Consider the following 25,905-nt stretch of genomic DNA (forward strand, 5'->3'; position numbering starts at 1 on the left):
TAAGCTGCAGAAAGCTAGGGGCCTAGGCCTAGGCCCCGCTAGACGCGACGCGCTTCGTTTCGATAAGGCCTAGGCCTAGGCTAGACGCGACGCGCTTCGCTGTCGATACCGCGCCTGGTTATTTTTAGCTCGCGTCTCAGCGGTCACGTTCGCAAATGCACTGTTGTCACGGACCGCGAGACCTCGTTTCCTGTCTCTATATTTTAGAGTCTCTGGCGCTACTACGCTGCGCGTCCCTCGCAGCGCCTATAGGTCTTCATAGAGTTTGAAGCTCAGTTCAGTTTTACCGTAAGTTTTCTTTTTAATTGCTGTTGTTGTTTAATCATATATATTAGCATACACACATACGCAATACCGCACTTGTTGACCGATTGTGGGAAACATAAATGCACGTAATTGTGGGCTACAAATGAATAGAGATATATAATATGAGTTATTATTTGTTTTTCCAGGATGGGGTGGGGGAGGGGCGGAGGAAGACAAAGTGAGTAATTGAGTTCGTTAAGAAAAAGGACAATTTCATACTTACAAAATGGATTGCTTTTATGTCATGTTTTCTACACTCCCCTTCTACTGATGCAAAGCCTAAGTCTTCATAGGTATTAAGATTGTGTTAATTATTTAACATATTAATTCGTTGTTGTTTTTTTTCAAAATGAGCAGTTAATTGTAGGCTGGGATACTGTAAATCACACACCTCATTGTATGGATCCTACGCGCACACCCAAATAGCGCTGTTTAATATCGAGCACAAATAGTGATATAAAACACTGACAACATTTTAAAATGCAATGCTTAGATAAATAGCCGGTTTACCTTAAACGTTCAAAATACATTTTTTTTTAGATTGGCGTTGATTGGCACATGAACCTCTGCTGCTGCTGTTGCGCATGCTGTTTTGGCATCGTTTCCGCAAATGAGACAGAATATTACACCAGTCTTATTGGTGGGTAGTTATGCTGGTTGGCTACTCTATAGACCTTATATTCTCTCATCTCCACAACTTCGATAGTGGTTCTTTTCCGTTCAGCCAGCCTTGATAAGGTGTGCTAGAGTTGCAGCTGAAGCTTCTAGCAGCTTCTCAGTCACATTCCTGATTCCAGAGGGCCGATACGAGCGCCCTGTTGTGGTCAGCAGTGCCAAATCTAGACATACTGTTTAAGCGACGCACAGCAAAAGATTTCAATAAAATTATGTTTTTTGTTTTAACAAGGGATCATCAAAGTCAAAGCCGTCTCATTCGTTTTATTTTTCTGAATTTTACTCACTCATAATATGGTCTCACCGTGTAAAAGATTTTGTTTTTGGGGGATCTCGTGGCCTTGAGGTGGTGTTGGCCTGTCATTCAAAGGTCCCGGGTTTGAATCCGGGTAGTGACCGACAAATTTTCTTCTCTAAATTTGTCTCCTTTCACCTCCTTTTCTGCTGTCTAGCAATGTTATGTCGTCTGCTTTCTTCTCCTACTCTTTCTGCCCCCACTCCCTCATCTCCTTTGCCCCCCTTTTCTGGGCTCCTGATTCTTTCTACAACCTTTCTACTGCTGCTCCTTGGCTTCTTCTTACTGATGTCTTTCGGCCACACCCCTGATCTTCTGGTAGGAAAGATCTACACCAAGCGTTCTCGGACAAGGGCAAAAAATCTCGGAGGGCCCGTCTGAAAGTTGCGCACGTTAAAAATCCATTGGTGGTCTAAATTCGATAAGAGTAGGCTTCGGCTGCCACCCGTGCAAAATTCAAAATTTCCTACCAACTGAAAAAGTCTAATATGTGTCCCGCGCGCTCATATGACTTTATGCCTTATGCAGTTGCGAGCGCCGTAAAACACTCACAAAAACAAAAACAAACAAGATTCTGTTTGCTTTATTTGGAGATTATCTGGCTCATTTAAAGGTTAACAATCACTAAAATCCCTCTAAGTTCTTAATACATTTTAGCGATAGACAAATCGCATGAAAAAGAAATCAACATCTAAGGACTTCGCAGAGTACATGTACCGGTACCATTAATTCGTGATTGAAAAGTGTTGCTCTGCGCAGACTGGCCTTTTATTCCTCTCCGGAAATGCGGCTGGCCCCTCGACTTTGACCCACAGAATTCTACCTCTAAATGTAAGTGTAGAATTCTGTGCTTTGACACTCGTGACGTCACAGTTAAGACCTCTAATTCTATTTATAACCTCTTTGGCCCACAGCTTTATGGCCGCCTAGGTCCACAGCAAAGCGCTGCTGATTGAGATTTGAGAGTCGTCTCCCCCCGATACAATTCTGTCTGTTCGTACTTCCGGTTCTGTAAGTTGCCAACTCAATGCTGAAAATTTAGCATCTGAGTGTGAGTATTTAGATTGAAGAGAGAAGGAGTCGTGGCTGCCGGTTCTGGAATAGTGCATGAACTGGCAAAGAACCAGTCTGTTCGGGGTGGAGGATGCACTGATTATGTGGCTCATGTAGATCTAGAAATCTAGGCCTCTACTTCTTGTCGAACTGGTCAAAGTTTGAATTGATCGAAGTTTTTGTAGGGTGGTGGTCTTGTATTGTGCAGACGTGTCGAAATCACTGTAAATCAGTAGAGATTTCTAATTCTTGAATATATCCATCTTTTAACGTACATTGAATAGAAGCCTTTATCTACTGGCTTTTCACTGAAGTACATAAGATCTAGTCTCTAGATCTTGATTTTTGGAGTGGGAAGTTCCATCTTCAAAACCAGGTTGTTTACTCAATAGCACTACAAAAGCCTTCACAAGAGTAGAGGAACTTGTTCTGGGATTCTAACAGTTTCATTTAACTGAGGACGAGATTAGAAGCAAGCACGGATCTCAGAAAAAGAAACAAGAAAATGGACCTTCCCTCTGAATACAGGGCGGGTACTGATGATGCCAATAACAGCGGTACCAAATGTAAGTAGCCTAGTTTCTGAGGAGGAATTTCGGGGCTCTTTGCAATTTGCATTGCCTTCCCGTTTGTTTACTTTAAAAGGAAGTGGCTATTCTCATCCGGGGTGAGAATAGAAATACGATCGACCTCTCACCCCGGGTGAGACTTGCGACCGTAGGCTATTCTCACCCGGTTTGAAACAAGACCGGTTTTTCCTAATTTCGGAATACTTTCTATCGATGTGGATGATCAAATGGATTATAAAGGCAAAAAAAAGATTACGTTATAGCACAAAAGTAAGCTAATTTTATCGGCTACAAAGATGCTATGGCTATTTCACTTTTCGAATCGAGCCGAACAATGGGGGTCGCCATTTTGTTTTGCCCGGAAGTTCTCGCAAGATCTACTCCTCCCCCCTCTCTCTCTCTTTGTCTCTTTCTGAATACAGTCTATCGGTGTGGACGATCAAATTGACCAAAACAAAGTTAAAAAATGATGTTAAAACACAAAAGTAAATTAATTTGGTTGTCTACAAAGATGCTACGGCTATTTAACTTTTCGAATCGAGCTGAACTGCGCGGGTCGCCATTTTGTTTTGACCGGAAGTTCTCGCGCTACTCCTCTCTCTCTCTCTTTCTCTCTCTCCACTGCCCACAGACAAAATTGAACGCTTTTAGTAGGCTACAGTTGTAATGGAACGTTTGTTCACGGCACAGAATTCTCCAATTTTTCTGTTATCACAGTGCAGAATTCTGTGGTTTAGGGTGAACGCAAAATTGGTTGGCCTAGATCTAGGAACGGTGAACGCGCACCGGGTGAGAATAGCCAAAAGACTCGCCTGCACTATTCTCACCACTTAAATCCTAGAAGTGCTCAGCATTTCACCGGAAGTAACCCGCCAAAAATGCCCTGCCACCACGGCCGATCAGTTGTAGATCTAAACATGGGGGTTTGGCGGGGGGGATATAATATCTGCTGAGATACCCGAGATAAACCTGTTACTGAAAAATGACCATTTACGGCTCAACTGATGACAAAAGGCATTTAAAACCATATCTTTTCTTAAAGCTGATAGAATGAGCCACTCAAAAATGATAAGCAATCAAATATAATAATATCGAACAATGCGCAAAACGCGATAGACTCAACAATTTTACCTTAGCACGGCGAAGAAACGAGTGATACACATAGTGTGTAGTGTCGCTCAGCTGGACCGCGTCACTTTATCGATTGATATCTTGGCCTAGAGACGCTGTACGAGGTCAAGATAACTTGCAAAGTCATTTTATAACTTTGACCTGTAATTTACTACGTCATTTTCCATATAGGAATACTAGAATTCTAGTAGAATTTTCCAATGAAAAAGTTCAGCGTCTCTTTATATATAGGGCCTGCGTGCTTCCCGGTCGAAGTAGGTCAACCCTATATAAGGGCCTGCGCACTTCCCGGGTAGCCCCAGCTCACGCCCTTTATATAGGGCCTGCACGCTTCCAGGGTTAAGAAAAGGAAGTGATTGCTAAGACTAAGGACAAAAGTGGCCTTGTAGGCTAAGAGAACCCTAGCACATATATATATAAGCCAGTAGCCTACAATATTTTTCTGCCTTTTTTGTATTCAAAGTCTATTTTGGCCGGATTGAACTTTGGTGGACCCACTGTGTTTACATATGTAGGTGTATTAATGCACACTAGCCATAAAAACTATAAACAGTTGGGGGGGGTTTCAGGGGGGCTGGCCCCCTTGAAAAAATTATAATTTAAAAAACACACAATCTTCACGTTTACGTGGCAAATTATCAGTTTTAAAATGGCTGCCAATGAAACGGGAAGGCAATTTCTAAAGAGCGCCAGAATTTCAAGTAGATTCTAGTAGTATTCCCACCTCTTACAATTGTAACAATTTCTTCAATTATTGTTGGCGTTGGTTAGTCTTAGTGACTTCTAAATTAAAGATCAAATTCCATATATATATCCCCAACTTTGAGAACAATTTTGGATACTTTCTAAGTATAGTATCAAAAATCAAAATAGCCAGCTGCAAGCACCTTTTTTTTGTGACATTTTGCATGTTGCAGAATTTTTAAAAAGTTTAAAACTAGAAATGGTGGTAAACAATTTTTAAAAAATCCAATTTTCAAGATGGCCGTCTTGTCCATGGCAACAGCTTACGTAATCGAGTGTCAACATTTGAACATGAATCTTTTGTCTTGTATTTACTGCCTGTGACAAAAGTTGTTTCAGTTTGTCTTTAGTTAAAAATGTTGTCCTGTAAGTATCGAGCCCCCTTAACTTATTATCTGTTGAATTCTTAGATTATGGATGGATTTACTGATTTAATCAGCAAAAAAATGACAAAAAACTATAATCAAACTTTTGGGGCCCACCTTCTTTCAAAGTCTTAACAGTTTTAAAGTGGATAAACATGATTATTTAATTATTGATAAGTGTGTTTGCCCTCTCCTCTCTTGGGTCACATGGTCTTTAAAGATTCCTTGGAATATTTTCACCAGTTTACTGAAGCTTTTCTTTTGTTTTTGTTTCCTCTTCAACAGCGAGTCAGAAAAGACGAAGCAAGGGGAACAAGAACCAGAAGGCAGCACAACCACAGGCTCCACAACAACAGCAATATTTTCAAGACTTTGGCATGCAGAATCCTCAGCCATACATGCAGAATCCCGGGCAGCCAGATATGTTCTATGGTGGTCAGGGTGGGTGCTAGTACTTTTTTATAAATATTTTATTTCTAGTGAGAGCTGAGGTTGTTGTGAACTGGCCAGTTATATTGACAGATCCAGAGTTGTCAACCTTACACCAAAAAAACCGTATTTGTAAGCTTTTTCGGCGATTGTAAGATTATATTATAAATACACCTTTTTGCCGAATTGTACAACTTTTTGCTTGATCCGATCGATCGTTGAAATAAAATTTCGCTTTGTTAGCCACCCAGATTCGCAATCGCCAGCAGTCCATTCTGTTATTATAGGCCCCTATGACAGCGAATGTACTATTGGGCGAAGACACACACACCGTCACAGTGACTCTCCTTGGTTAATTTTGACCTACTTTCATTTTGTTAAGGCCTACTTCCACCGAGTTCATGTTGAAGCTCTCATAGAGTTGTATTGTGCGTCCTTCGTGATAGTTTCTCCACATCAGAAATCGAAATGTAACATTTTTATATCTTATCTATTTACTTTCTTCCTACTGTGAGTAACAAATCAAATGCTGATCAACAAAAACCTTTCTGTCTCTACTACTATTTTTCTATTGCTCTCCCTTTGTTTGGGATTAGGGTTGCTCAGTCAGTGATCATGCAGCAGTTTATTATGACTTTCAAGGTAATGGTTTTGACCTCAACATAGACTTGATGCTCCCTTGCATTGTCCAGTAAGAAATGATGTATAGTGGTTCTCAGACAAATTTTATTTGTCAAGAGTATTACTAATGTTCATCTTTTGTGTTAACAGTAATGATGTTTGTGGTTTCTATTGTAACATACTATTTTCCTCAACAGAAAAATTTCCTACTTTTTCTGGAACAGAGATGTAACTGAAAATGTATCGTCAGGGTTGCCTGAAAAAAAAAAGTTTTTTAAACTTGTGATATTTACTGCTCTGATCTAAATCTGACGACAATGCTGTATAATTTGAAAACATACAGTTTTTTGTATGAACCAGAATATTTTATCAAACATTTTAACCCTACCCGTACGCCTAGAGTCATTTTATACCCCTGGGGTTGTATTCTTCACATTTTAGAATACTTTTAGTGTCTCTTTGAAAATTTTAGTATTTCTCAAAAAATCATTTTGACAGACTGCTATGCAAAGCGTACCGATCGAATTAACAAGTGAATTTCCCTTTTAGAAAGTGGGGACACAGAGTTCCCCACGTCGTATGGCTACGATAGTAAAACACGACATACGGATAGGGTTAATGACCTGAAAACTGCCTGTCTCAAGTTTTTAGAGTGCACACCTGTTGATATTGATTAAAAATTAAAACCGCTGTCTAGTCTTCATTTGGAAGTCATGTGATGGGACAGTAGGTCTTTTTGGAAGTAGCTCACTAATGTTCTTCAGGTCAGAATAGATATTTGTGGGTGGTTGGCGGTTGCTCTGGTGTTGTTTGCTCCTTTCTTCCTTTAAACATCTATCGTCTTGATCTCTCCTTTTTTGATTTTTGTGTTTGTTCCTCTCTTGTAACACCTGTAATCTTAAGCACTTACATGACTGTGTTGTGTTGCAAATACCATAAAACTCCTTATTTTAAAAAAACAAAACGAAAAGATATTTTAAGTTACATACTGTTTATTAATTGATGTTTAAATTTTTTTTCCAGGCTTTGATCAAGGTGCCTATGGAGGTCAGATGGCAGGCATGCCTCAGTTTCCAGGTCAACAGCTCCTGAACGATCCAATGGCCAACATGGCAATGCAGTATGGTCAGCAACTTGCAGGCCAGGGAAAGGATATAGTCAATAAAAATGTAATTTGTTAAATAGAAGTAGAAGGAAGTTTATTTGTTAACATATTTATAAGATAACAATTTATTGATCTCCACAGAAAAATTTGCTGCAGCATGGTAAATACTTAATGTACATACACTAACAATGATATGGTGCTACTCTTCAGTGTTCGTTTCATATTCTAAGAGCAAAATTACTTCCCTTTGCATTTGTTTTTCATATAAATGACCTGCTTATTTGTTGCATCGTTTACTTTTTTTACACATTTGTTTCTGGCTGGCATATTCAAATTTCAGTGATACTGACCATGAGTATTTTGTCATTAATATATTTCACAAATTGTAGTCTATATTGTTTAACTTTTAACAGATGAAGTGATAAAAGATTTTTGTGTGCAGAGTCTGCAATCAGAAAGAAATATAGAAATTGTTTTTATTAAAGATATGCTTTCAGTTTACTGAACCTTACGTTTTAACATCTTTTGTTCAGAAACCGGCTGTAAGATTCAGGAAAATATTGTAAGCGTTTAGACCACAATGTGAAGAAGTGTTCTTTCCTAGATGTGTGTTAATTTTGTAGTCAAAATTTTTTAAAGGTCCAATATTTTATCCTTTTCAGGTAGAAAAGTACATCTCATCTTCCAAGTTGAAATATTATTTCGCTGTTGATACTGCATATGTGGGGAAGAAGCTTGGTCTTTTACTCTTCCCATTCACACATTCGGTAAGCAGTTGTTTTTTTCTTATGAGATTTTTTTTTTTCGGGGGGGGGGGGGGTGTTTGTTTTGCATATCTGTTATTTTGTCACCAGATATTTCAAATTGTTCTATACTACACTGGGTTCAACATACCCGAAAAAATATTACAGATCTAGGGCTATGGTATGAAAATAGTATCAAAACAAGTAACTAGTTAAAATAAGTTACTTGTAGTTTTTTACCTGTAGATTGCTATCTTCTGAGTAAGACAAAATATTTATGGTATTGGATGCTCTTCATTTGTGTTGAATGCATTTTCGTAATTTTTAGAGTTAGTAATGTTGTGTAAGTCTCTGCTCCCACATCTTTATTTTTTTTCCCCTTTAAACTCAAACGTTTGAGGTTATTTTGTTTTTCAATATTTCATTGTAAAAGTTGTAACGACATTGAGTCTGAAAAACAAATTCACAGGACTGGTCGATACGTTACAACCAAGAAGAACCAATCGCACCAAGATATGAAATCAATGCTCCAGACTTGTATATACCTGGTGAGTTTTGTCATGAATACTACTCTGTCATCCCTTTGAATTCTTCCCAGGAGGCTGAGTATGTTTTGGAATATTTTGAATCAGACGAGTTAATTGTATATTGCTAAGTACAAAGATAGTACTTTTGAGTTTCTTTTATTTTAAAAACTGTTACTTTTTAAATAACAGCTATGTAAATATTACTTTATCCAATTTCCTCCAACAATTAGAAGCACACATAAACCACAGGAAAAGAGCTAATGTGATGGATATGGCAAGTGGTGACAATTAGCCAGGGAGGCAGTTTTTCCCCCCTTTTCTTTGAATCACAGATCCCACCTCAAAACCACTAATGGGGTAGGGAGAGAGTGTAGATTCTTATCTTAAACATTACATCTTTTGAGTATGTCATGTAGTTAATTCTATTGATGAATTTTTCATTCCAGTTATGGCTTTCGTCACCTATGTCTTGGTTGCTGGGATGGTACTTGGAATTCAAGATAGGTATGGTGATTTTGTTTTTAAAAATGTTCCACTGCATTCATTTGTGGTGTAGCTGTTATTGAAAGTAATAGAAAGCGTGTTCACATCCTATGGACACACAGGACTGGACAAGCAATATGTTTGGAGGGTGACTGATTGGAATATCTTTTTATTGGTCACTTGAAGTGCATCTTTGAGAAGGTTTCTCAATAAGCATAGAAACTTGTGTTCAAAGAACTTTTAAAAAATGACAATGATTATGTTTTGCAGGAATTTTTAAGAAAGGTCATTTTCCCCTCGAAGTCATAATTTACATGTGCCTATGTCATTTGCAAACTTAAGGATGCACTTATTTTCGGCTGGTGTCAATGATGTTATGTTTTTTTTACCTGACATGCAGAAGACGCCAGTTCCGTTTCCATGAGCAAAAGATTTTAAACAGAGTACCTCCATCTTTCTACCAAGATGTATGCCACAGTGCCAGGGTTGACTTTGATAGAGCCAAATTAATTAATTTGATGAAGGCGTAAAATGTATACCATGTTTACTATGGTTGATTGCATGTGAAATGAGAAGAATATTAATTCCTGAAGTCTGTTCTTGTTGATCTTCCAACAGGAGATAAAATTATTATGATTCCCCTGTGATAAATTTGATAGAATATCTGGAGAGGCTTTCTGCTGGAATGGCATATCTCTCACAATGCAGGTTGGTCCTAACAGGTAGATTAAAAATATTCTACCCAGAAGACCGTCAGCATCATTCATCATTGTATGTCAAAAGACAAGTTTCCAGGAGGAGCAAAAAATATTTTTATTTTCTGGTGGGATATTATTATCCTAATACAAAAAATTTAAGAGGAAGGAGATTAGGACCAATCGATGCGCCTCTTCAAAATCTACAACTTACTTTAGTTGGGGTTTTTTCTTCAAAATTTTGAAATGCTTTAATGTTGAATGACAGCAGCGAAATAAATCGAACTTGTGTAGATTGTTGATGCGAGCATAGAACATTTCCCACTGACCTCCCACAGGTTCACCCCAGAGCAGCTGGGCGTCCAGGCCAGTTCAGCTCTTGTGTGGCTCATCATAGAACTGGTGGCCATGAGTCTCAGCCTCTACATCATGAACTTGAATACAGAGCTCAAGTATTTAGATATTGTTGCATATTGCGGATACAAATTTGTTGGGTGCGTATCTCTGATTTTTGTTCTTTGGTAATTTGATATGATGTAAATTGCAGTATTTTTGCTTACTTTTGCAAACCTGCCACTCATCCCGATTTAATCGGGATATCCCGATTTTTGGTCCCAAATCTCAAGCATCCCGATTTTCCCGATTTCGATCGCCAGTATCCTGATTTTTCGTGGTTGCGTCTGTTGCGTCCGATTCTTAGAAAAAAGTATAAAAAGTTCTGCAATCACTTTTGCTTGGAAACACCGATTGGACTTTTTATCTGCAGGAACTTGGAACGCTATTTTCTAAAGCATCTATGCCGAATCTAGGTCTAGTAGATGGCTAACGTACGTTATTTAAACTAAAATCCACCTTGTTTCAAACGCTCACTCGCATCACATGACATGACCTCGTACGTGTGGTGAGTAGAGCGTGTGTCGGGGACCGTCGGTTGTCGGGGTCAACAAAGTTCATTCACACCGGTCGCGTTGGTCGAGGTGTTTTTCGGGACTTAACCAGTGTGGACGGCCGGGGGGAGGGGGTGGGGGTATTGTTTTGACACTTGAGCTTAAAGTGCATGCCGTGATACAGGTACTAATTAAGGGGAAAGGAATAAGGGGAAAAAAAAGAACAACCTTGGCGCGATCTTTTTTTCGGTGTGATGGAAGTCAAACGTTGTTAAAACGCGGGCGTTTTGCGTGGATGATTAGAGTTACGTGTCAGCTATTTTCAAGACTACGAGTGTTTCAGCATCACTGCGACCTTCGCTCCCCCAGTCTATCTAACTTCGACTCGAGTACATATATGCTGTCAAAGTTTTGCCTTGCATACTTGACTCTTAAAAGGGAACCAGGACACCCTCCCCGCCTTCCCCAGTGCCCTTTATGACTGATTTGCTGTTGATCCGCATTTTTTTCACCAGATCCTGACTTTTAAACTCAGAAATCCTGATTTTTAGATTTCATAAAGTGGCAGGTCTGCTTTTGTGTTAATACACATGAAAAGAATAAGGTGATATTTTCCTATTTTGTAAATGTCTTCTGGAAACTATTTCAAGTTGTCTTACAATTTATTTATTTTTTTTTTTTTTTTTGGGGGGGGGAGGGTATATACAATGTTGTGTGACATGGATTGACAATGGCGGACTACTGACTGTGAGTGAGGGGAAAAAAAAAAGAAAGGGGGACAGTCAGCTAGCTTAGAGGAATGTTGAAACAGCTGAAAATTTCTTTGTTTTAGCCAGGTCAACTAGAAATTTTTATTTTGCTAAGGGAAGTTGCAATGTAGAGGATAAAGAGGTTGACAGGAATTTTCTGTTCAACAGTCTACTGTAGATGAAAAGAGCAGCAATGCTTTATTAAATTTTGGAAGGCTGAACCTCTTGCCTCCCTTTTTGATGATTGCAAAATTGCGGTAAAATTATGGCTGGGTCATTGTAGCTCTTGATTTCATAGGTCAGCTTAACCCTCATAGAATACTCTCTACAGTTTTTATAAATGTAGATGATGCCTGAACATTTGTTTTAAAATCTTCATTATTCTTGACTGGATTTGCTTGTGTTTTACCTTTGCAGAATGACATTCAGCTTACTAGCTGGTGCGGCATTTGGATCAACCGCATATTACTGTGTCTTGTTATGGTTCTGCCTGTCTCTGGTGTTTTTCTTGGTAAGTAAACTGTATATTTCTTTTTTCTTTTTCTCTGGCTTCTTTTTCTGCATTTCCCACCTGAGACGTCAGCTGTAGATTATTCATCTAACATTACTTCTGATTGTTATGTCTATGGCTCTTTTTGTTCTTAGCATATAGCATTCATCGTCTTTCAGTCAGCTTTGCCGTTTTCAAAGATGCTCGTGTGCATTTACAGTAATGTCAGTTCCTTCTTTCATAAGTAGGGATTAAGAGTCCTTCCTGGGCAGCCAGTCATTTCATACCAACTCGTCTTTGGATACAAATCTGTTTTTACTTATACCCATCTTGGCCAAAGGACTTCTCTAAAAAAAATTTAGTAGCTGAGAGGACTTTGACCTCAAAACAAAGGAAAAGAAAACTGTAGGTCCAACATTCTTTATTTTATAAATAAATGCTTGTCCACAGTTTTCTTTGAGACCCTTTGAGGGGAATTATCAATTCTTTGTTCACTTTTGTGTTAATGATTTTTACTGCTGCATTTAAATTTGCTTCTTTCTATTTTATTCACTATACCAATTTGTCTCTTATGTTTTTGTACCTAAATCTTTAAACAGGATTGTTTGTTTCTGCCTCTTTTTATCTTCCATGACTGAATGAACCTTAGATCTCTATGTATTTCAATTCAGTATTATTCAGATGGAATTAGCGCCATTGAGCACCAAAAATGTCATACTTATTCACATCTTATTTTTCTGTAAAGGTTTATTCCTTATTTTAAAAAAGTACTGAGCTTAGAATTATTGATTGACTGTACTTTGCTGGAGATCTTAATTTTTGGTTATATTTTTTGTCCTCTCTACTTTTTACTTTTTTGTTTGTTTGACATGAATTTGCTAGTTTTAGTCCTCTAAGTTTTTTGTAAATATATGAGTATGATATGTAGTATGGTATCTTAGCATTTATTTGTGTGAGATGCACTGGATCGCTCGAGTTATAATACCAAGTTGGAAAAAAAATACTTGTTAACACCCCATAAATCTTGTTCTGTTCCTCAGATGAGAACTCTCAAAGTTCAAGTATTGCCACATCAAGATGATGACGGATTCACGCGTGGAGGCAAGCGCAGTTTGTACCTTATTCTGTCAGTGTCTTTGGTGCAGCCGCTGCTCATGTGGTGGCTCACGAGTTATATCATGGTGTTCAGAAAAGTATAAGTCCGTAACGTACCATTCTGATTTTGTTGTCCTTTCTTTTGGAAACTTTCTTTTTTTTTTTTTTTGCATGTTGGAGACAGAAAGAGAAATGTGTGTTTTGATTGTTATGTTTGGAGTGCTTTATTTTGGAGGGTTTAAGGTGAGGATCTCCTCACACTTAACGGTATGTATCTTTTTTACTCATGGGTTTAATGATTTCAAAAATGTGAAATTTTCGTTTATAATCAGTATTCCATCTTTTGTTGACCATTGATTCATAGAGATTCATATTTCGTCCACCAACCGCTGTCAGGGTCTTGGGAAATATTGTTGAAATATTTGAGTCATGTATGAAACCAATTCCTTCTGATGTGACTTTTGGTTGTTTTGGTTGTCATTCCTTTAGATATATGTTTATGCACAAGACTACGCTGATGCTAGTTCAAGAGATCTAAGTGTTGCACTCAGCATGCAGATAAGAGAAACATTTGTTCATACTTTTTCATTCATTTTAGGCATAGGATATAGCTCTGCAAATGCTCTGCTCTCTTAGAAATAATGGTATAGTCTGACAAGCGTTGCTGCTTTGCACAAAATTTGCGGGGTCTCTGTGCATCCGTTCAAATATAACCTGAGGGAGTCAATGTTAGATTTAGCTATTCTGACCGTATTATTAATATTTATGTGGATGCATATTATGTCAAAAGACGAAGGTTGGCAATTCAATTTTTCAGTCTGTATGAGCCTGGGGATTAAAGCTGTTTGAATGTGCTAAGGGCCGTACCTATTTGTGTTGCAAATGCTGTAAAACTATTACTAAAACTAAAACAGAAAATGTATGGGACTAATTTCGCCATAAAAATCGTAAGTTATAGCAATTACAGGGTGTGTGCATTGTATGTTTTCACATTTTATTCATTACTTTTATTATTGTTTTCTTCTTGTAGAAGGTGTCTATGTGTGACTCAATGCAAACTGTTGTTTTTGTTTTTGGGGGGGGGGGGGAAGGTTTGTTTGTTTTAGGTTTCCTGTTCTAAGGGTGACTGAATTAACTTTGACCTAAACGGCATTTATTAAAATGTCTGCGGCACCTGCTGCATCAAACGTATCCTTTTGGCCAAGTGAGTGGATAACCCAGTCTCCGAAAAGAATGTATTTTTATTGATTTTGCGTCATCCCTTCTTGAAAAATAAAACAATAAAAGAAACAGAATCTGGTCCTTTTTTTTTTACCGTTATGTGGACCTGACTGTGTGAAAGCAACTTACTTTTAAAACAGGACTTGATAGGGAGGAAAAAGGTTTTTTTGCCATTGTTTTCGTGTCAAATTTAGGAGATCTGGAAATTACATGTCATACAATCACATCATGATCAATATGGTTGTGGGTAATGTCTTGAGTTCTGGTTGGGAGCAAGTGTTAAAACAAAAAGGTGGTCATTTCTGTTTAAGTGTCAGGTTTTCTTAAGAAATTTAAAGGTTTTCACTGAATTTCATTGTTTCCGGTTTGAATGAGTTTTATGTTTTAATTGCAACAACTGTTCGAAGCAAATGTATTTACATCTAGTCTCTCCTTGTAGAACTTTGTACATATATTGTCAATTTTGTTGAGACACATTTGTCCCTGCTGAACTATTCATTGTCAGGGATTGACATCTTTTCGAGATAAAGCACCAGCAAAGTTACAAAAGTGCTTCTTCCCTGTGATCTCTTTTCTTTTGGTATGTTTTTCATCTTTCTTTTCCATTAACACTGGGTTTCTATTGCAAATCAAGTAGAACAAAGTGACTCAGTTGTACTGACACATCTGGTTGTGGCTCTATTGCCTCATTGTTGTTGCCTGTGTCTCTATTCCAGTAAGAAGGGAAAAAGTACAAGAAAGAAAAAAGGCCTACTCCTTTGGTGACTTCATGAACAAATCTGATCTGAATTATTATTTGGACTTGTTATAATATAAAGTCTGAAGTCATTGAATCATATCTTAAGTGAAGAAAAGGAGGAGTAGGGCATGAATCAACTAACATAAAGGTACAAAGCATGAATGAGTTTAGTTTCACCCTGCTGTGTGTAAGCCTGTAAGGGTGGGAGTACAGTTTTGAGCTGACTCACAGATATGCCTATTCAATGAACTCTACTAATTTTCTTTTTGCACTAGTTTTGGCATAGATCATAAACAAAGCTTTTTATTATGTCAAGGGGCAGGGTGGGGGATACTGATTTCTTGTTACTTTACTGTTTTCTCGGTATACGCATAGGCTGTTTGAACACTTTAGCTGCTTTTGTAGCCTACATATTGGTGCCTAATATTGATATTTTGAAAGCTTTAAGAACTAGGAGCTATTATTTGCGGAAAGAAAATATTGGCTTGACGTGTAGAGATTTAAATGTTGCATCCACAATCCACATATATGATCCATGACTTCCATTCATATCTGATTTATATCGTATAAGCATTGGTGCATGTTTTGAGAGAAAGTGAATATATGTAAAATGAAAGTGGACCTTTTGCTGTTGATGATGATTGAGAAAAAAGACTTGTTGGTATTGAGATGGGCCGTGTATGTCATGTCTTTCTTTTTTTCTGTTCATTGAAAAAAACAGACAAGTTTTCTCTCACAGTCACTGAGTAATAGAGATTGTTGTGTAAGGACTGATTATAATCACTGTAACTGTAATTAATCTATTATGTGTGCTACTTGTCACTGTCTTGTAAAATTGTAAACTTTTGCCTGCATGTGATGTCATTAATTCTGTCACTCATTAAATACCGCCTGTAAAGTAAAGAATATTTTGTCCATTCAGTTTTTAAAAGATGTATTGTGAACATCTCTAGTTGTTTTATTTTTTTTCGTTGCTGTCTTCCTCTTCCTCCTACCCTCTGGGGGTGGTTGGTTTGTGGATGCTTTGGTGGGGTTTGCTCTTTCTTTCCTTTCAAACATCTATTGTCCTGATCTCTCCTTCTTCTTTTTTTGTGTTTGTTACTTTCTTGTAACGCCCCCTCTAATCTTCGGCACTTATATGACCTCATTGTGTTGCAAGTGCCATAAAATTCTTAGTAAAACTACAGTCGAACCTGCCTTAACGGAAACCTGTATAAAACGGAAACCTGTCTTAACGGAATCTCCCCGCTCCCCCCTTGTTTTTTTCCTCTTTAATTAGGCCTACCTGTATAAAATAGAAACCTGTCCAACGCGGAAACGGAAAGAAAAATCCGCTCCCTTCCGAGGGTTTCACCTGTCTAAGACGGAAAATGCTTTACCAGCTCATCACTGATTTAAAACAAAACTCGTAAGTTTGGTTCCGCTGGCTCTAAACTTAACACCACACCACGGCCATACCGCTGGGCGAGGAAGGGGAGTAGGGGTGCAATTTGGGGGTAGATATGTGAACCCTGAGCTCTGCAGATGGTCGGGGTAGTGAGGGTGTGAAATCTCACGACTGCCTGTGAGAGTGCTCGAGTACCGAGCCACTACGGAAACTTTCTTGGGTAGCCAGAAGCCAGAGGTGTGAAATAGACTGACCAATGCCAGCCGAGAAAAACGCTCCTTGAATCGTTGTTACGTGATGGCAGTGAGGGGTGGCATTGGTTGACTGTGCTTGTTACACCGATGGGTGGGGCTAAGGGTGGAAGCAAAGGAGATGTTCAAACGTTTCTGTTTTTAATAGGTCAAACAGTGGTCCTATGAAAGGCAAGCACTGGTGGTAATTGGATAAGTAAGACTGACACATGTCATAGCAATGGAGAGGTGTGAAGTCTTGACCACTGCTTGCTGACCGGACAAGCGATCCTTGATCCCACCGGCTGGGTCTTTGAACCGCCCCCCCCCCTCACCCTTTCCATCTCCCCCTAAATTCCCCTGTCTAAGATGGAAAATGTCTAAGACGGAATTTTTTTCTCGCTCCCTTGCGATTCCATCTTACACAGGTTCGACTGTATACTAAACAACCCTCTGGAGTAAATTTAAAGATTGTGTGCTTCACGGTCTTCACCTACTAAACCTACAAGTAGGGTAGTGGTCCACCTCTCCTGACAATGAACAGAAATAATCTGTCCCTGCAGTTTTATGGTGGGTGGTTGGCGGGTGCTCTGGTGTGGTTTGCTTCTTCTTTCCTATCAAACATCTATCGACAGTATCATCCTTATCTCCCCTTCTTCTTTTTTATGTTTGTTGCTCTCTTGCAACACCTCTAATCTTCTGGCGCTCATATGACCTTATGCAGTTGCGAGTGCCGTAAAATCTCTACTAAAACTAAACTAAGCAGTTTTATGCAAAAAAAATTCTGAAATTATGCAAACTGAGCCCAAAAATGTGAAATTATGCGATTCTGTTAATTTTAACAAAAAATGATAAGGAAAAGTATCAGAAATTGTGCAAAAAATGTTCAAATTTTGCTAAATTTTCCAGGGTGCATAATATTAATAACCACTGATACCTTGTATAAAATAAAAGTGAATGCTAATGTCTGACAGTCTCGCAGGTTTCACCGTACTATGTCCACCATGGGAGTGGGGAAGAGACATTGAATGAATTATTACTTTGTGAAGGGAGTTATTGTAAAGTGTGAGGCTTTGGTCAGAAGGGAAGCAAAATTATTACAAAATATAAAAGTAAATAGTAGCCTATTACCTCTATTTCTTAAAGCAAATGTGATAGTTGATAAACTGGACACTTACTTCAGGTACGGTATGATGATGATTAAGATTATTCCCCCGTTCTCTCTAGACGTGGGTACAAAAACCTTAAGGAGTAAGCCATACACAAGTCAAACTCGGATATGACATGACTGACGGGACCGGCAGGTTTTCTCTGTTATAAGCGAGTCCTGTTGTAACCGTTATCAAGGGAAACTACCAGTACCATTGCACCTTCAGCTTACTATATATTTGATTATCGCTTATCCTTTTCCAGTGGGCTGTTTGTTTAGCCGACATTGGAGATGGAATCATTGACCCCAACACTGTGGGGGGGGGGGGGGGGGTAGGCCTATGTGTTTGAAACGAAAGTTTGTGTTCAGGCAAACGATCATATAAACACAAACAGGCGAAATATCTCTTGTTTGAGACAAATTTTAATAATTTGACGGATCAAAAGCAAGTTCATGGAATCTCAACCTTGTGCTTTTGCTAGGTTTTTCCACCTTCACTTTTCTCTTAAATTTTTGGATTTCTTGTCCAAAGTCTATGAAGTGTACATGATAAGTATGCAGAACAATAGATATTATCAGTCCTAATCTTCTACTTGTTGCTGTTTCCTCACCATCTCACTACTACTACTACTGTATTTCTTCCTGTGTCACAACTCTTTACTTGTTGACTTTCATCTTGCTGAGAAAATTTGCTTTGATAACTCTTTTAAACCCTGAGTTTTTTCCACCGTTACCCGGAGCTTTTTCTACAGTCACCTAAACCTGGTGCACTATGTCTCATTATAACCCCAAAAGCTTGCCTCCAACTTCTAAATTGCAGAAACAAAGGCTTAGTCATTACTAAAAAAAAACTTGGTTCCCGAATAGTTCCGAAAAACAAACAAAAACTAGCACTAAATAAAACGAAACAGTTGTCACAAGTATCGGACGCTCCCAGCGTCCGTTGGGGAACAGGGTTAGTACATGTACCACGCTCCCAGCGTTTAAAGAGTCAAACAAATAGCCCTGGCCTGAGCAGAAGGGAGATACAGAAGGCTTCCTTTGCAACGGGAGGTATGACTGAAAAAGCCAGACTGACTAGAATTAAATTAATGGGGAGAGAATGAGCAGAGATGAATTTTTCCTAACCAATTTAGACTTGTTTGAATTATCCCCCCTAAACCAAGAAATTGATTACGATTTTAAATAATGCCTAAAAGTAAACATGTTTTTGTATAAAAATATAAGTTGAAATTAGATCTAGCGTTTGTGAACACAAAAGCAGAAACAATTGAGAGGCATAGAACATCTGATTGTTGTTTGTTATCACTTCCTGCACTGTACCTTGTACAGTACAAGTACAAGCAGGGGAACTGGTACTGGTATCGATGACATAGCGGTTAGGGGCTACGCTGTTGCACGCAGAAGACCTGAGTTCAGTTCCCGAATGGTGAGAACATTTTTATTTTTATTGAGTATCTTGGTCTTTCTGCTGCCTCAGCCCAAGTTGGCCCTGACAGGCAGGATCAGAATCCCACCTCCTAAACAATTTACAAATTGATCAAAATTGTGTCGATGGGGCATGAAAACACTTTCACTTTTAAACAAGTTGGGTCAAGCTTACAAATGGTTGTTTTTCAATAGTCCCTGGATTTGTGAATACTTTAATCTTTTAATTTAACTTTATTTCTATAATCTTTTAAACAGGTAATGGTCGGCAAGCTTAGGACATTGTCTCTGAAGAACAGACAGAATAATAGTACCTATCCGTCAGGCTTTCCACAAAGCAGGAACACAGCAATGCCAGTCAATGCCACGTTCAAGATAGACATTGATCAGAAACTGAGGAAGCAGTTGCCTTAAATTGATCAGCATGAAGACAGACATTGAATAAGGGCTGTCTCAATCTCTTATAATCACAGGCACAGCAGTGCAGTCTAGAGACTGAGGGGATAGACCCAACAAAGACCAAATGTCCAGCATCAGTTTAGATTTGGATTTATATCCCGAGCTCAGCACGAGTGGCACAATTAAAGACTGCAACGTTTGCCTGTCTGGACTGTGCCTGAAAGAGCACCAAAGACTTAGCGCAACCTTCTTATCTCAGTCTCACAGAAACGACATGCCTTCTGTGGCTCACGCTACGTTGCCTCAGAACTATTTTGTCTGAAGTGTACTTAAGTAAAGCGGCACTTTGGACATAATTCTGAGGCGATGACTAGTCTCCACAGAAGTTTAGGGAAAAGAAGCCAGAACGTAACACTAAAATCGTTTCTTTGATATGAAACCAAAAGAAAAATTATCATAAAATTCACTTTTACTTTTACTTGAAAATCGCTTCACATGCAAAGACAATTCTGAGGATAATTTGACAATCAATGATAAAGATACTAGTAGTTTTAGTTTAAGATTTTTGTTGTCCAAAGGCTTATTTTCTCAAAGAATTACAGTCAGGCTCTATCTGTTCTGTCATTACTCTGGAGGAGTCATGAATGGCCATAAATAAAGACGGCTTTTGAATGATTCTAAAATTATCTCCCATTACCTGCATTGGACTGAGGATTGCCTAATTTTTTAGATATATATTTGCGACATGATGACATAATCTTATTCGACTCCATGCTGGACTGCAGAGGAGGCGGCCCTGGATTGAAACTTAAGTAACCCTGTCTTTTTTTAACTAGAATTTTAGAAGACCTTCCCCGTCTCTACCAGTTAACATAAAGTTCAGTTGTGAGTCGTAATACAATGAAACTTGGATTCAACGAGAACTCGGATTCAAATATATTCAATGAAAGTATTGAAAGGAGATGCACTCCCCGTTTTTTTTTTTTCTTTAAAATCAATATATAAATAACCCGGATTCAACGAACACTTAAATCAGCAAGCTCGGATTCAACAAAGTCGCTCCCAGGGCGGACAGCCCCCGCAGACGTGGCTTCGCTCATTTTTCTCCCACAAAGAACTTTATGTTCTCCCACAACAAACTTTATATATTCCTAGAATCCATTCATTACAGCTGCATCGTGAACCATCATTCACTTAGCCGATTGCATGCGACCAATCAGGGGCCTTCTTTCATACCAACACATGCTTTGTTGGCATGCGCACGTGTCTACTCTAGCGTGTGTAGAGGTTGGATGGGCGGCCTGCGCACATGTGACTATGTGTGCGTGTTGGGGGGAGGGGGGGGCACCATCAGTCCGGGCGAGGAACGTCACAGTTACAAATACGTCACAGTCTTTTTTCCCCTCTGCAACTGATCATTATTACAATGATAAGCTAGTCTTGGCGTAGATCTACGAAATGAACTGTGCACTGGTCTATGGAAAAATCAAAAGTTGCCGTATGCTAGGCTCTACACAGCAACGCCACTTTTTGTAAAAACAGATGAGATGACACAGGCGTGCACTTGAACGAATCGTGTCTTTTTTTTTTTGTTTTGCACAGCTCATAATATGCAGGCATTTCAGGCCCCACTTGTTACTTTTCTTTATACATTACTTGCTCAGTGCCTGTAATTATCTGCACAAAACCCCATGTTTGCTAAAACGAACACTCAGATTCAACAAGATTTTAGGCCAGGCCTGGCGACCTCTTTGAATCCAAATTCCACTCTATAGGTGTCAAAAGAAAAGGAGTTACCCCCCCCCCCCCCACCCCACAATACCATATTACAGAGGAAACCTGATATAACAGGGATGGTGGGAGTAGAGAAAATGTCCTGTTATATCCGATCCCTGTTAAATCAGAAATGCAAGGAAAGTAAGCATTTGTGGACTAATCCAGCTGTTCATGGGTAGTTTCCTTTGCCACAAGTACCCACGAACAGGGGTTTTGGCACCAACTTTCTCCTTGCCTCCTTAAACTACACCAGAAGAGCTTGGTCCACAGCATCTGCATCGGGTAGTCTCATTTTCTTTCGATCCAGAGCGAACTTTCCATTGGAGTATGCTGCCACTATCTTCTCTCTATCCTTGATAATGGTGTGAATCGACCCTTGTGGAATGTCGAACTGACGACAAATCTCTGCCAGTGAAGCTTGCTTTTTGTCAACAGCCTGGATTATTTCGTATTTTTTTGTTAATTGAAAGGCATTTTCTCTTGCGCTTGACATCGTTGGTGACAGTAGACACAATACGCATGCGTGTTGCTAGGTTTCGGGCTAGATCGAGGTCTGCAGCACACCGCAGCCCTCTCAGGCTTCACACGCAGCGTATGTTTGCAGTGGCATGGCTTGCATGGGCTTGCTCCATCACTGCATTACTCTCTCTCTCTCTTACTTTTTACACATTGTTAACGAGCCGTTGTCCCTGTTATAACCGGTTGGGCTCTGATGAGGCCCTGTTATTGCCGATAACTTTTAATAGAGACAAAGAGTAGGAAAAATCGGGGATTTTAAAAATCCCTGCTATTACCGGATCCCTGTTACAACAGGGCCTGTTATATATGGTTTCCACTGTATCTTCAACAAGCAATTTTTGCAAGCAGGCATATATGTACATTGGTAGCATTTTTTGTAACTGAAAGTCAAGCTGGAACACCTCATTTATAACCGCTTGACCGAGTCACCCTAGAGTGTAATGGGGTTGTAGATCTATTTTTATCTCACAGGAACAGGGTATGGCATGCATTAATATTCGAGATACGAAGAAGCAGGCAAATTATGGGGCCTCATGTTGACATTTACTACCTTTTCTCCTCCCCATATATTCCTGAATACAGATGTCCCTTGTTGTAAATTCACTTGCTCCTCTCTAAATTGTATAAATAAACATACATACAATTTTAAATTAATCAGGCTCCAAAAGTTAGCCGATCATTGTTTAAAATAGTCAGCAATTCTTCATTATCAAAAATCAGGTCCACATTTAGCACTAAAAATAGTGCAGAAAAGTATGTTTCAGCTGAGTTGACTCCCCTAACAACAGTACAGTACGAATTCTAAAGACAAGAAAATATAGAATGAAAAACTTTAAGATCAATGATTTTTAACAGCACTTGTGGTGTAGTGGTTAGGTGCATCGCTGTCGGACGCAGGAGACCTGAGTTCAACTCCAGGGCGGGGAGGAAATTTTCATCGAATATCTCGGTCTTTCTGCTGGAAATTTGTGTCCCTCTAAGCCTAGGTTGGCCTCTGAAAAGTAGGGTCTGAAGCCAACCTCTTAAATGATATAAATTGTGTTGATGGGAGTGTAAAGACACCTAGATCTATCTTCAAAAAAATATATAAATAAATCTTTACAAGACCTCTCTGTTGAAAAAAATTTGCTTGTCAAAAGGGATATTTCACAGACTTGCACAACTAAAAAAAAAGAAAAATATCAATGCACAAACTTTTGATTGATTTCTACTTTATTGCAGTAGTATTCAGTACATTAAAATAATTGATGAGAAAGAAAAACCTGTGAGGGCATAAAATTTACACTCTTTTCTCTCATTCACAGGACATGTATACCTGCATTCACTTTCTTTTAGCTTGTACAACTCAGCCACAGAAACAATATATGCCACATATTACAAACCATACCACTGTATCAAATACACCAAAGACTCCTTAATGTAAAGAACACAGTCAATGTAAAACTCATTATCAGGGCATTGAAATCACCACACACTCCTGAAGTCAGTACCAAGTTTAGAAACATTCGTGGTAATCACTTTTGCAAACCAGGCACACATGTACTTGACTATATCTCACAGAAAATTAAACCTGAACCCCAAAAGAAAAAAGAAACCCCCATAACATTCTATTTTTAAAAATCCATTTTCACTCCACTTTTTGCACAAAAATATCATTCAGCCATTATTCTTTCTGTCCTTCACTTTTCTTTCGATGCCATGTGTCTCATGAGGTGACTTGTCAATTTTTCCAACTTCTTCACATCCTGCGCGTGCTCCGAACGATACTGTAAACACTGAGAATATAAAACACAATATTGTCAATACATTTACATAGTCAAGTGAATAACTTCATACTTCATTGGCGTTGCATGAAATAGTAAGCTGCAATTCCAGTAATATCTTGTAATGACGTACTACCAATTGCACACAAAATTGTTTTTCCTCTGCAAAGAGCTGATGGCATGGAGTAGAGAGTTTTTTTTATACCTAGCACATGTGCCCATAATTTATAATCAATTATGCTAGAAATTTCTTTTTCCCTTCAGGCATAGTGAAACATTTCAGATCTCGTGTAACACCAGCATCTGTGCTTAAGAGAAACAGCATCTGTCTGCACAGTGTACACTTCCTTCAAGCTGCCTCTCTTGTCTTTTCACTTTGGTGCAGAATAACTAGATCTAGCAGGAACTAAAGAAAAACCCACTGGTACCATGTTTGTTTCATGTGATCATCTTCACAACAGGAAAATCAGTATGAAATGTCCATGCTTATGTGAAATGAGCAGCAAATAAAATAATTCTCTATTGAAATAAAAATGAAAAACAAAGAATTTGACATTTTTTAGTACAATATTCATCTTCACTGTTTTGTGTGTGCTGCACATGCTTAAGTACCCATGGCCTAAAATCCTGATTCAAGACATATCCTCTTTTCTTTAGAACAATAGAGATTATTACTGTGGAAAAGTACCCATAAGATTTCAGTATCACGAGTCATCTGCAAAGACCACATATTTTTCTAAAACCAATTAAAACTTATATAAAAGCATATTATGTGAGACAGGAAACAGCTGGTAGTCAATTCACTGCCTGTGCATGTCATAGACCCTGGTAGGCATGTATGCACCCACATTCTCAGGGCATATATAGGTGTATGACTATCATACTCACAGGCGAAGTCATAGGAGCCTGTGCACTGCATCTCACCAAGACAAGATTGTGTCTTACCAATCTATGTTTTCAATGGTCACCAAAATGCAGAGAGGCTGTCAGACCCACACTTGACACAAAGGGCTTTACTTTCCATAATTCATTAGTTGAAGTTGAATGGCACCAGGCACATCATATTATCATATTATATGTCAACTCAGCACAAGCCTGAGTACTTGTAATTTACGAATCATTTTCTATCAAGAAGTCTGGCAAAACTTCAACAATTTCAGAAATCTTTCCTGAAAATTAGCATCTGCTTCAAGCCTTGTAAGGGTCCTGACCTATTCCACGCGCCAATCTGAAGAGACTTGGCAGGAAGAGGAGAGGAGAGGTCTCCATAACAAGTTCCTTTTGGCTTGGATGTTGCACATTCATTAAAATACTCAATGAATGGGAATACACCATGTACACATGAAAATGCTCTGAGAGCAATGTTAAATCATAATCATTACACAGTTGTCTCTGTCTAAACACACAGTGCTTTGGAAGGCTCCTAAGCGTGTGTTTATATAAAACATACGTTTACGTGAACCCTGTGCAATTGAGTAAAGATAGTGACCACTATTGGGGGGGTGGGGGGCTCTAACCGATAATGCTACGAAATGTGATTAATTTATAAAAGATTTCCCAATAACAGTTATGACTACAAATGGTATTGACTGACGGGAGGAAAAACGCTTAAAGACCACATGCTCAATATACCTATGAGCATTAACATGTCGGGAACAGATAATAATAATATGAAACTGCTGGGGACAGTCATGTTATACATTACAGTAGAACACGGCTGTAGCAGGGCTTTTGTTTCCAGGAAGAAAAATCCCCGCTGTAGGCGAGTTCCCGCTATAGGAATGCAAAGTGGAAATTACACCAAAAAATTCTGAAAATCAGAATCTTTATCTCCCTTCCATATCAAGGAAATTTTTGCTTTAGATTAGTACAGTTTTCCATTTCTTGTCAACTTCGTTGATTATCTCGGCCTTTAATTCGAGTGAGAAACATTTCCTTATGTCTTTGTTCGAAGCCATCTTTTCCTATCAATTGTACCGTTAAGCCTAGGCCTACTGTAGAACTGGTGAAGTGGATGTGTGTGCATGCCTATGAGCATCAACAATCGCAATTCAATGAATCAGGAATCACACACTACACGCTCTCCTCTTCTTTTACTTTTTGGCTTAGCCTAGGGCTATGACCTATAAGCTCTCATACTGAGCGTCTAAGCTAAGGCAGGGGGCTCTCGTGACCTAGAGGTTAAGGTGTTGGCCTCTCAATCAAAGGTCCCGGGTTCGAATCCGGGTAGCGACCGAAAAACTTTCTTCTCTAAAATTGTCTCCTTTCACCTCCTTTCCTGCTCTCTAGCAATGTTCTGTTGTCTGCTTTCATTTCCACTTTCTGCCCCCA

At 38.9% G+C, this 25,905-nt stretch overlaps 2 protein-coding genes across 2 annotated transcripts in view; one reads left to right on the top strand and one right to left on the bottom strand.

Moving 5' to 3' along the window:
• The first annotated feature begins 2,258 nt into the window (after nt 1-2,258).
• Nucleotides 2,259-15,826, top strand: LOC101853081 (protein YIF1B-B). The gene is made up of 9 exons (XM_005096951.3): nt 2,259-2,895; nt 5,424-5,579; nt 7,212-7,357; nt 7,956-8,060; nt 8,506-8,584; nt 9,010-9,067; nt 10,080-10,235; nt 11,795-11,888; nt 12,908-15,826. The coding sequence occupies exons 1-9, from the start codon at nt 2,835-2,837 to the stop codon at nt 13,064-13,066; spliced, it is 1,014 nt and encodes a 337-aa protein (XP_005097008.1). The 5' UTR covers nt 2,259-2,834; the 3' UTR covers nt 13,067-15,826.
• Nucleotides 15,827-23,005: 7,179 nt separating this feature from the next.
• Nucleotides 23,006-25,905, bottom strand: part of LOC101853310 (signal recognition particle 9 kDa protein) — a 10,775-nt gene continuing 7,875 nt past the window's right edge. Inside the window, exon 3 of the mRNA XM_005096952.3 lies at nt 23,006-23,586. Coding sequence (XP_005097009.1) covers nt 23,491-23,586 — 96 coding nt within the window. The 3' untranslated portion in view covers nt 23,006-23,490. The remainder of the gene's footprint in view (nt 23,587-25,905) is intronic.

This window comes from Aplysia californica, unplaced genomic scaffold (assembly GCF_000002075.1).
Source record: "Aplysia californica isolate F4 #8 unplaced genomic scaffold, AplCal3.0 scaffold00143, whole genome shotgun sequence".
Classification (NCBI taxonomy): domain Eukaryota; kingdom Metazoa; phylum Mollusca; class Gastropoda; order Aplysiida; family Aplysiidae; genus Aplysia; species Aplysia californica.